Source organism: Urocampus carinirostris, chromosome 11 (genome assembly GCF_059441175.1).
Source record: "Urocampus carinirostris isolate Australia breed hairy pipefish chromosome 11, RoL_Ucar_1.0, whole genome shotgun sequence".
NCBI classification, from domain to species: domain Eukaryota; kingdom Metazoa; phylum Chordata; class Actinopteri; order Syngnathiformes; family Syngnathidae; genus Urocampus; species Urocampus carinirostris.
This window is the reverse complement of record NC_142359.1, coordinates 23565742-23578546: the sequence shown is the minus strand read 5'-3', so window position 1 is coordinate 23578546 and position 12805 is coordinate 23565742. Positions and strand designations below refer to the sequence as shown.

Genomic DNA, 12805 nt, shown 5'->3' with positions numbered 1-12805 from the left:
TCTTTATAGAGCACATTATTTTATGAAATGTTTATTTTATAGTACAAAAAATTACAGGTTACTTATACAAGCGTTAAACATGCTTATATAAACCTTAAACATACAAAATATAGCACTGGAGCAACTTACGAACAAATTCAACTTACGAACGATCGTCCAGAACCTCGTTTGTAAGTAGGGCGGCGTTTGTATTAGTTTAGCTTTAAATCGGGTAGGGCTCATACAAATACAATATTGCGTTTCGTTCTTGAATTTGAGCATGTGGCTTTTATTCGGTGTACTCTGTATTCCACAATTGAAGGTACGTTCGGCACTGTAAGAAGAATTAGAGGGTGTAAAAGAAGGCAGGACCAGCGGTAGGAAAATGGTTTTATTATAGGAGACAGAAGCAAAAAACCGCATCACACAAGAACAAACAATTACAAAAAAACGGTGACACACATTTTTTTTCTTAACACGTTTGGCAGACAGAAAAACGTCAGAAAGCCAAAAGGCCAAAAAGCAAACCCAGCGATTATACGAACTCTGATTCTTACTCACCCCCCCAAAAACTAATGAACACGAGTACAACCCACTTAAATTGACTAAATAGTTTGGGGACCGATCCGGCGACCCCACGATGAAAGGTCGCGACCTTTGGGGAGGAAAGAAAAACAGCGAAAAATCCAACTCAAATTTTGACGAATCGGGCCACACAAACAGCGCTTTGTATTTTTTTTCTTTTTTTTTTGTATTGTTGAATGTCCAGTATAAAAGTAGTGGCACTGGTACAAAATGATGCATAAGTACAATCAGTTGTAGAAATGGAACGCCTGCATCAGCATCATGTTGTTGTTCCCCATCGTCGGTGGCGGCGAGCGGCAAACAAACACACAAAAGTACGACAACTTTGGCTTCGCTCCACAAAAACACAACTAAGAAAAACACAACTTTTTTTTGCTTTACTTTTAGTTTTAAGAATAAAAAAAAAACACAAGAACAAGTGCTATTGGGAGAAATAAAAAACCCACACGTACAAACATTTTCTAGATGCTTCAAAACACTCAACAAGTCAAAATGCAAAGAAATCACAAGCTCCGGATTTTTTTGTTCTCATTTTGTTTCCACAAATAGCACTTCATTAATGACGCGATTAATTAAGGAAGGCCGACGGAGAAGTGACAAGATCCAAAGATACAAGCGGTGTGAGAGCCCCCCCCCTAAGTAGAACGTTCAAAAACAAATACAAAAAGAAAATAAAACCCACACACCGCCCACAGAAAAAACACGTTTGTGCTTGTCAAGTGAACGCCACGCTTTACTTCCTGTTTGAGAGCCAATAACACGCTTCCCTACAAAACACATTGTCAGAACCCCTTTGGCCAGAATTTATTTGGTGCATCACTCACTGCAGTCAAAATATTAACATTAGGTATATTACAGTATATGTGTAAAATCATGTGTATACTAATGTGTATTACGGTTCAAGGACCCCTTAACCGTCATGGTCGTCGGGGCACCATTTCCTGTGGTGTGTTCTGGGAAAGTACAGCCTGGGTAGGGTGTTTCTTCCTCAGCACTCTAAAAGTAATTTCCTTTGTTTGATAGAAACTACTTGTATGGGGTTATAATTTATATAAACATCATTTTGAGGGTTCTAAAACAAAACGAGTTCAACCAAATTTTGCATTATTTGTATTTTGAACAAATTTCTCTTGTGTGATTTTCATAAAAAAACTCAATTTTCAGGGGTTGTTCTGAAAATTATATCCCAATGGAAGGGAATCGTTCCATGCTATGCAACCTAGTTTTTATGATCACATGTGGGGCTGAATCTTAAGATTATTTTTTATAATTGATGAAACCGTCCGTCAGTGTTTTCGATCGGATTAAAAAAAAACACATGTTAAAAAACTACCTCTTTATTCAAATATTAAGGTTTTGGACGGATAGAAGAAGAGCGCACTAAACAACAGAATATTCTAATATATCAAACAATAAAGAAATCAAAGTGTTTGTCAAATAGCTGAACATTTAAGAAAAAAACATAAAAATCTATGCTGTACACCTGCAAATATGTATAAAATGCAAAAATAAAGAGAGGCAATATCGGAGGAGAATGAGTATGTTTTTTTCAGATTTCAACGTATTGTATTGCACTTTGAGTTGCATTTGGGTATCTTAAAAGTGCTTTATAAATAAATTTGGATTTGTCTCAAAAATGTCTCGTGTATCGAAATATGGTTTCAAGGCGCCCTCTGTCGGACAAAAGGGGTATTAGAAGCATACACGCTTATTTGCATTGGATTAACATGCTGAGAGTCGCACAAATTGCATGACACAACAAATTGATGATGACATTTGTTACCAGCACTTTTAATAATTTATTTTAATTACATTTATCAATTCGTTGTTGCAGCCCTAAATACATGCCATGATTTTAAAAGGGTTTAAGACAAAATACTTTTTATTTTATACACAACAAGCCAATTTGGTGGTTGAAAACAAGTCTACACATTTTTTTTTATTTTGGGAAGTGGGGAGGTTAAAGGGTTTTGTTTTGCATGAAATGACACAATTTGGAGTTTGTGATACAGTATAACTATATGTACTGATAGTTCCTATGTCGTGACCTAAGTAGCTGCGGCCCGTATGCATGAGTAGGTGTGTTTACATCAGTGCATCGTTTCTTATTATTGTGCTTGACATTTGAAATTATGTTCTGGTTAGGCATCGGCTGACAAAAAAACGAATGCGATAGGGTACATTACAACTAAAAATGTTCACTTATCACCAACAGGATCCCAAGAGAAAAGTGTGTGGTGGAGGGGTTAGGGTTAAAAAAAGGATCTCTCTGGAACTCATTTCGGCCTGCGAATGGCACACTATTTTAGACCAGTGTTTCTAGGTAAAAGGAATTAAGAACGCCGTCCCATTTTTTGCCGAAACACTTAAAGCGCTTGCACAGGTCGGAGGTAAACAGACAGCTTCTGATTCAAACTCAACTGTGTCAAAACAGTTGAAGTCTAAAACGTCAACTGCTAAAGACATTTGAACAAAAACAGCATTTTAAGCTAGCAGTGTCAGGCCAAAATCTGAACCCGAGGCGTTCGAATGACGGCTGGCCATTTAACATTAATCAACTAGAAACTTTCCAGTTTTATCAGAAAATGTTCAAGCCAAATAAGGCGATGTCACCTGCTGTTACTTTACATAAAATAAAAGGTTACTGTTGAAGGCAATGACTGCACTCACAGGGACGATGTGTGTGGAAATCTCTTTTAACCAAATCATTTATTATTACTTTAAATGTGAATTTTTATCATCCCTGATTGGAAAGTGAAAGTTGGCACCTGGATTAAAACAATAGCAACCGGCAGTATTTTGAGTCTTTGAAAATGTTTCTGCTTCAGCTACTGAAGTAGTCCTCTGGACTTAAACGAGTCTGTGCTATCGTGACTGTGGTTTCTTTTGCAATAATTTTGTTGAAAAGAATACAATTTTGGTTTCGCTTTATTCGAAAAAAACTATAGCTCAAAGAATATTGCTTCATTGATTCATTTAATAATCAGGTTTGTAGCCTCTGTAACTGTAAATCAATCATGAATTCCAAAGAGTCCCACAAATAGTATATAAAGCCACCATCCTAAATGTCTCTCACTCTTTATATCTCATCTCATCTCATCTCATCAGCCGTACTGCTTATCCTCATTAGGGTCGCGGGGGGGGTGCTGGAGCCCATCCCAGCCATCTCCGGGCAGTGGGCAGGGGACACCCTGAACTGGTTGCCAGCCAATCGCAGGGCACACAGGGACAGACAACAATTCACACCTAGGGACAATTTGGACCGGCCAATTCACCTGAAATGCATGTTTTTGGAACGTGGGAGGAAACCGGAGTGCCCGGAGGAAACCCACGCAAGCACGGGGAGAACATACAAACTCCGCACAGGAAGTCTGGAGCTGGATTTGAACCCACGACAGGTTCCCATGACATGAACTGTGCCGCACAAGCGCTAACCACTGCGCCGCCGTGCTGCCCTAGCACTCTTTATATATATATATATATATATATATATATATATATATATATATATATATATATATGTATATATATATGTATATATATATGTATATATATATGTATATATATATGTATATATATATATATATATATATATATATATATATATATATATGTATATATATATATATATATATATATATATATATATATACATGTATTCTGTAAGTCCTTGTTTGAGGTTAATTTTGCCAAAAATAAAAGTACTTTTGATGGAAGTTGTTTACAGTAATGACTGAGGTGCATTTTGATTACCCCAACGTGGAAGACGATAGATCATGACTTGCCCACTAGTGTAGTGACCGATGCCCATATATTACCTTGACTTGTTTTGTCAAGAATACTTTAAAAAAAAAAACTGTTTTAGGATAACTGTTGACGTTTTTTAGTATTGTATATCTTGGTCCCAGTAAAAGTTTGTTTGTGCTTAATATAAAGACCAATGATTTGTTGAGTTATTGGGTATGCATTGAATGTTTTTTTTCACCTAATAAACGAGTTACTAGTGTAGTTTTCGGGATGAAGAGTGATGACGCAATCCTCGTTGCTTAAGGCGAGTGGTGAGCTTGTCAAGTAGAAAACAGTGCCAAATTTGTTTTGTGGAGGTTTTTTCTTCTCCTCGTTTCAGAAGTGGGGTCAAGGTTTGACCGACGACAGTGCTTCTCGTGAATGAGTGTCATTGGCACATTAGGCTGTCGGCTGCGTATGCCGAGCGAGTGTACATGTCTCCGCCCTCCCATATGAGAGGCTGTTATCGAAGTAAATTATACTTTTTTTCAAATATAACATCATACTCTCACACATGCACAACTAGATTCTCATACAGACACAGTCATACCCATGCAAATCACTACTATACTTACTTATCCACTCTTGTAAACTCACATATATGTACTACTATACTGTCATACACACATACTTCTAAAGACTCTCACACACAATAGTATACTCTCTCTCACTTACTATTTTACACTCTCACAGGCCCACTACAATACTCCCCCACACACGCACACACTACTATATGCTCTCGCACACTATTAAACTCTCTCCCAAAACACGACTATTCTTTCTCACACGCCAGTAAAATTGCCATTGCTATTTTCACACCTAGAGTAATGATCACCTCACCTCTGTGTGTGTTTTTTTAAAATTTTTTGGGTACTTTTGGTAACCATGGCAATGCACATCGATGTACAGTTCGACATCAAACAGGAGTTTCTCCCTGTAGAATAGTACGTGTGAGAGTGTATAGTAATTAATGTGTGCGAGTATCGTAGTTTGTGTGTGAACACATCGTAGTGTGTGTATAAGAATACAGTATTATGAGTAAAAGAGCAGAGTGTTATGTGTGAGAGAGTGTTGCAGTGTGTGTATGAGACTATAGTAGTATGTGTGAGAGGATAGTAGTGCGTATGGGACCATAGTTGTATGTATAAGAGATTATAGTGGTGTGCATGAGAGTATAATGGTATGTATGAATATACTAGTGTATTTACATGGGGTGTACCTGTGTCAGTCCAAGAGTATAGTTGTGCATGTAAGGGAGTTTGACAGTATATGTGAGAGCAATTACGATCTACTTCTCAAACGGCCTCTCAACCTCCCGTGCTGTGCTCTGTAAACCGACACGCCCGAGCCCAGCCCAGGCTGGCAGTGCACCACAATTGTGGTTTTACGTGTGTGCTAAGGCTTGCTAATGCGCGTGCATGCATGTTCATAAAATTGTGCGATGGCGGTGTCTGTGGAAGCGTTCAATCTCCGGGGGGGCTCTCAGGCACAATAATAATAATAATAATTCATAATAACATCAATAACAATAACAACAACAACAACAACAAAGTGAGGTCTTGCACAAGCTGTGCGTGCATGTGTGTGCACATGTCTATAGATATATATAGATATATATTTATATTTATATATATATGACACATGGGCACTTTCTTTTCATTTTTTTGTACATTTTTACAAAGAGAACAAAAATCGAAATAATACAAACATGACATTTTTTTCATCAGGCAACAAGACCACAAGTGAACAAACTCTTTTAGAGTTGTATCTTTTAAAATCGAGAACTTGTTAAATATGAAAACACTGAGAAGGAAATATGTGTCTAAGCAAATCATCATCATGTCACAAAGAGAAGAGAAGACAACAATGGACGCACGCACAGGCGCTAGGCAGGAAGTCGTTTCTTCCTAAATTTGGCACTAAACTTCACTTTTTCTTTTTTTTTTCAATATCGGTTATAAGACAAGAACACAAAACACGTCTCTAAATATTTGGTTGCCATCAAGACGACAAATCAAAATTAAATCATGACAAGCTATCATATATATATATATATATATATATATATATATATATATATATATATATATAAATTTTGATTTATATATATTTGACTCATTTTTTATAAAACTAATTAAACGACAACAATTTAAGCAAGAAAAACAACACATTTCTAAGGAAGGCTAATGTTCATGTAAACTCTTCTCTAAAAAGTTCTCTTTAACAATAAAAAAAAAGGGGGGGAAAGGTAAACATGAGACAATAAAGAGCGTCTTGGACTTGTGATGATGGACTAAATCTCACGAGAAGCACCGACGTTTGTTTTTCTTATTTCTTTTTCGTTGTCGTTGTTCTATACATTGAAATAGTAGAAAATATAGGTAATCTCATCATGTGCATTGAAACCACGGATTGTCTGTGTGGGAGTCAGTTCAGCAAAAAAACAAAAAAAACAAAACACAAATAGGTAGCATTTCTCCTCCCGTACCCAAATGTCTCTTTTTTTTGTTTTGTTTTTCATTCCCTTGTTGTTGTTGTTCCCCTTGAAACTACTCTAGAAAAAGTGGTTCTATATATAGACTTTAATGAGAAACTCCTTATCAAAAATCTTTACACGGCCTGGAAAATGTAAAAACAGCTTCAGAGTCCAAACTGCGCAGAAGTAGTCTTAAGCCGGGCCACATGGGGGCGCCACCCTTTCCCGATGGGATATTTTTTTTTGTTTTTTTCTGCGTTTTTCAAAAGTCACGCAAAAGAAGAAGCAGCGGAGTAGGGGATGCGAGAAAAGGGAGGGGGAGACAAGAAATACTGTCACCCAAAAAATAAGATAAAGGCCAACCGGGTGGTTTTCGTACAAATGAGTGCAGCTTTTGTGTTTGCTTTACATGAAACTGTGTTTGTCACCTTACCAAAACATCCACATGAGGAAACGTGCAGGGAAAACAAAAATCAGAACATGACATTCCCAACAAAAAACTTCTGTCGTTGTCAACTCAGGCGAGTGAGGGAATAAAAATCAACCATAACCCTTTACTTTTTTGGTTTGTGCATGATGAATGAGTTATATTATTTTTTTTTCGTGGGGTGGGGATCAGTCCACAAGAGACGCTAACGATGTTCTTAAAGAGGTAATCAGAACACGAGAATAGCAGTTACGCCAGCACAAAAAATAAAACTCTTGGTCGGGCCTGCATGGATTGGACAGACAATTTGTTTCCCAAAAGCCATTTTTGGTCACATTCGGTTCTTATCAATTAAAAAAAGGCAAACATAAAATCGTTTTTTTGAAATCTAACTATTAAGAATATGATCATTATGTAACTAAACAAAAACCATTTTTATATGTTCTTTCTTTGTACGTTAAGCTTGCTAGTAAGTTTTCCACAAATGGCAAAAACAATTCCACATCCTGTCGAAAGTCATGCCTTCAAAATAAATGTACACAGTGTCGTAACAGCTAAACCACAAATTGTTTGGGACAGGACATCGTGTATTAGTAAGTAAAATCCACAGTCACATAACAAATCACTATACAACTGAAGGAAGAGTAGTGAAATTTGTCCTGGCATGGTTTAATTGTGAAGGCTTGATTTCTGACAAGATGGCACGTGTTTCATATAACATGCATTGGTGTTACAACAGGGGTCTCAAATTCAATTTACTTGGAGGCCCTCGAACTAGCTTATGAGCAGAAACTCCCCAAAAGTTACATCTAAGATTTACTATGTCCTTTCAGCTTTAGTTCAACCACCCCAACTACCTCCTAGTTGCGCATTTCAATTCAAATCAAATGTTTCGCAATTAGTTTGCAAAAAACCCAATCGGTTTATTTGTTGAAATTTATAGTCTGATTTGCACGCACTGTCACGAGTCAAACCAGGAAGTATCTAGCCATTTGTATTGCAGGGAAGACATACTGTACAACGAACCTCAAACATTAGGGTGAAAATTTGGATCCCTTTCTAACTGATTAGCAGTCACATCAACCTAGCGTGGGCTTTGTTAGCATTAAGCTTAAATAATAAGTGGGGGGGCCCAACATTTTCATGAGGGAAGCTAAGTGTTATTGCACTGCTGTTATGATGGGCTGTTCTTTAAAAAAATAAAATAAATTCACAAATGTGGTCAGTCTCTAAGCATTCATCCATTCATTATCTGCACCGCTTATCCTCAGTAGGGTTGCGGGGGTGCTGGAGCCCATCCCAAATATCTTCGGGTAGTGGGCAGGAGACACCCTGAACTGGTAGCCTTCACACCTAAGGACAATTTGGACCGGTCGATTAACCTGACATGCATGTTTTTGGAATGAAGATGGAAACTAGAGTGTCTAGAGGAAACCCACGCAAGCATGGGGAGAACATGCAAACTCCACACGTGTGAGCTGCGGTAGCTGGACATGAACCCTGAACCTCTAACTACCCAGCCGCTATGCCGCCCAGTCTGTAAGAACTACTTTGTGAACATTTATGTTTATCTATCCTATCCATCTATATTATTTTTCTCTTGAACATCTTTAGTAAACTTTAACCTTGGAGCTTTTTTATGTGTTATATCGTTGCATACAATACATTGATATCAGTGACAATGCAAAGACAATTCTATACAAACGGCTCGCAGGCCGTGAGTTTGAGACCCCTGCGTTACAGTGTTAAGCCATCAGGGAGAGAGAACAAAGACATAATCCAGAAAAAAAAGACAAAAAAATCATTATGGGACGACATTTGTCCAATAACGAGCAGATGAATACTTTTTTTGTACAGTTGAGGCAATAAAAATGTTGTAGAAAAATAGAGCTGCTTCTTTTAAATAGCTATTTTTTCTTAATAAAATGTTATACTTTATTTTCTCTCTCTCTGCATCAACTACGTTCGTCAGAGAACGTTATATTCCGAGCTTCTAATTAATTGTGATGTCGAACGTGCCCGGTCAAAGAAATTATGACTTATGTTAGTGATTGGAAAGTGGAATCTGTTTCAGTCCTGAAAGATGTTTCCAGAAAGCGTTGTGTTGTAAAATAAATAAAGGTATGGCAGTTTAGGCGTAGGTTGTCTCCCCCTCCCTTCCACTGCGTTGTCTTTTGTTTTTTTGAGGGAGGGTGGGGTTGCTGGAGGGCTGGGTGGGGGCACTTACCCTAGCAGTGCTATTGGAAAGGGGGTTTTGGGGAGTGGGGTTGGGGTTAGCCGGGCAGGCTAACATCAGTAAGGTTTGCTGTCGTTCTTGGAGCGCTTGAGTTGCACCTTCAGACGCTTCATGCCGATCTGGAAGCCGTTCATGGCCTGGATGGCCGCCTGCGCCGACACGGGATTGTCGTAGCTCACAAAGCCTGCAAAGCGGCACAAACGGAAAACACGTCTTACGGTGTCGACCCACGGCTCCAAAAAAATAGACAATAGTAGTAGGCGGAACGATCCAAATTTCAATAATATCGATACCAAGGTAGTACATGGATCAGATCGACTGATCATTGATGGTTAGGCATTTACCATTTGTCCCAGCATTGAAACTTTGCTCATCCACTCATTTCCTCAAAGCACCGCTTCTCTACTTAGAAAGTGCAGCACTTCTCACTCTCACCTAGCTTGTGGCCACTTTAAGTCTATGCCAGTGCGTAACAGACAACCAAACTTTTAGCACCTCTATCTACTGGACCTGCGTCTGCATCCTGCCTGCCAGGCAGAAGTGAGGGACAAAATCTATGCGCCCTCCCTACCAGAAGCTAAAAATGACAAAACGGGAAGAGAAGCGCGGTGCATACTTTTTTTCCAACTACAGAAACGGAAAACACCAGGGCTATTTTGTACGGTAAAGTGCTCTTCTACTGCAGCAATAACCAAAAATTACATAAATACATGAAAAAAGCTCACCCTACAGAGAGCAACGAACCACAGCGAAAATGTAACCCTGCTACTGTTCCTAAACAAAGACCTGCAACCGAGCCAATGCGGGAAAGTTTATACTTTAATTGCATTACTGCTTTTATTTTCAAAAATATTGTGCAATGGAAGGTATTTTAGTTCTCTGAATGAGATTGTTATACAGTATTTCTACTTTTCATACTTTTCTTGTGGTTTGACTCTCTTGGGTTTTGTTCTGAAACAGTTGTAGTAGAAATACTTCTATTCATTTTTTGTACTGTTTAAGTTTGTAATGTAGTTAATAAGTAAAAGATAAAGAGTGCCTAAAATATTTGTGCTGTATTTATCGTAATTATAAACTAACGCGGGTTCAATTATTCAATGATCATGACATTTCCAACCAAAATGTGTCGGAATTGATTGATACTAGTATCGCGCACCCCTCATCGACAAGGGTACCCTGGCACTGAGCGTATGGTTATTGATGGTTAGGCATTTACCAAAGCACTTGCTGAGGTTGGTCTGTTTGTCGATGAAGACTTTGGCGGAGACGACGTTCCCGAAAGGCATGAACATCTGCAGGATGTCCTGGTCGCCGAACTCCTGCGGCAGGTGGTAGATAAAGAGGTTGGCGCCCTCAGGACCTGCAGAATTATCAGCAGATCGTCAGGCCGACGCATAAAAAGAAGTTAGCCGATTGGCTCTGTTCGGGGACACTCCTCGCAAAAATATTAAACTAGATAGATAGATAGATAGATAGATAGATAGATAGATACTTTATTCATCCCCTAAGGGAAATTCACATTTCCAGCAGCATCCCTGAGCTGAGAACAATACAATAATACAGCCAAAAGAATACAATATACAAATACCCAGTGTGACGTGCAAATGCCCACTTTAGCATGTTATATCGAGTAACTAAATAGTGCTACACAGAACACATAATGCAGTAAGATTCGGTAATATCCAATGTAGGTGGTGTGGTTTAATGTGGGCCTTTACTCTGCCGGGTGGAGTTAAAGAGCCTCATGGCATGAGGAAGAAAAGATCTCTTCAGTCTGTCCGTAGTACAAGACAGTGACAGCAGTCTGTCACTGAAACTGCTCTTCTGTCCGGAGATAATGCTGTGAAGCGGATGCGATGGATTGTCCATGATTGACCTCAGCTTTTTCAGTGCCTGTCTCTCAGCTACTGTTGTTAGGCTGTCCAGCTCTTTGCCCACAACAGAGCTCGCTTTCCTAGCCAGTTTATTGAGACGAGAGGCATCCTTCTTCTTGACGCTGCCTCCCCAACACGCTACCGCATAGAAGAGGGCGCTTGCCACTACTGTCTCATAGAATATTTTCAGGAGCTTTTTGCAGATGTTGAAGGAGGCCAGCCTTCTGAGGAAGTAAAGTCGGCTTTGCCCTTTCCTACATAGAGCTTCTGTGTTGGCAGTCCAGTCCAGTTTGTTGTCCAGCTGCACACCCAGGTATTTGTAGGTCTGGACAAATTCTACACATTCTCCCTTGATGGTTACAGGAACCGGGTGAGTTCTGGTTCTCCTGAAGTCCACCACCATCTCTCTGGTCTTGGTGGTGTTTAGGTGCAGGTGGTTTGCGTCGCTCCATCGGACAAAGTCCTGAATCAATTTCCTGTACTCCTCCTCCTGCCCGTTTCTGATACATCCCACGATCGCAGTGTCATCGGCAAACTTTTGCACATGGCAGGACTCAGAGTTGTACTTAAAGTCCGATGTATATAGAATGAATAGGAACGGAGAGAGAACGGTCCCCTGCGGAGATCCTGTGCTGCTAACCACGGTGTCCGATGTACAGCCCCCCTGTTTCACATACTGCGGTCTGCCTGTCAGGTAGTCAGTAATCCATTCTACAAGGTGTGAGCTAACTCCCATCTCTGTCAATTTCCTACTCAGTAGCAGAGGCTGTATGGTATTGAAGGCACTAGAGAAGTCCAAAAATGTAATCCTCACAGCCCCCTTCGCCCTATCCAGGTGAGAAAGGGATCGGTGTAACATGTATAATATAGCATCCTCCACTCCCACCTTCTCCTGGTAAGCAAATTGCAGTGGGTCGATGGCGTGACGGACCTGTAGCCTCAGGTGGTGCAGCAGCAGCCGCTCCATGGTCTTCATCACATGTGATGTCAGGGCGACTGGCCTGAAGTCGTTGAGTTCCTCTGGTCTTGATTTCTTTGGGACTGGGATGATGCAGGATGTTTTCCACAGCTGAGGGACCCTCCCCTGTTCAAGGCTCAGGTTGAAGATGCGCTGTAGAGGGTCTCCCAGCTCAGACGCACAGGCTTTCAGCAGTCGGGGGGATATTCCATCCGGACCAGCTGCCTTGCTGGTTCGTAGCCTTCTCAGCTCCCCACACACCTGGGCTGAAGTTATTTTTAGTGGGGGGATGTCTTCCATGCTAGTGTCCAGAGGGGGAGGGGGAAGGACAGCTGCACAACTCAGGGGTAAGGATGAGGCGGAGTGGTCAAACCTGTTGAAAAAGTTGTTCAACTGGTTGACTCGCCCCACATCTATATCCACAGCCACACCCTGCTTGGTGCTGCAGCCAGTAATTGTTTTCATCCCTTCCCACACCTCCTTC

At 40.0% G+C, this 12805-nt stretch overlaps 1 protein-coding gene across 8 annotated transcripts in view; it reads right to left on the bottom strand.

Annotated features, from left to right (window-relative positions):
- Nucleotides 1–9422: 9422 nt before the first annotated feature.
- The window catches only part of celf2 (cugbp, Elav-like family member 2), a 225462-nt gene continuing 222079 nt past the window's right edge, over nt 9423–12805 (bottom strand). For all 8 annotated transcript variants that reach the window (XM_088348362.1, XM_088348360.1, XM_088348364.1 and 5 more), the window contains 2 exons: nt 10706–10849; nt 9423–9673 (listed from right to left, as the gene is read on the bottom strand). In XM_088348362.1, the coding sequence (XP_088204488.1) occupies nt 9546–9673; nt 10706–10849 (272 nt within the window). In that variant the 3' untranslated portion in view covers nt 9423–9545. The remainder of the gene's footprint in view (nt 9674–10705; nt 10850–12805) is intronic.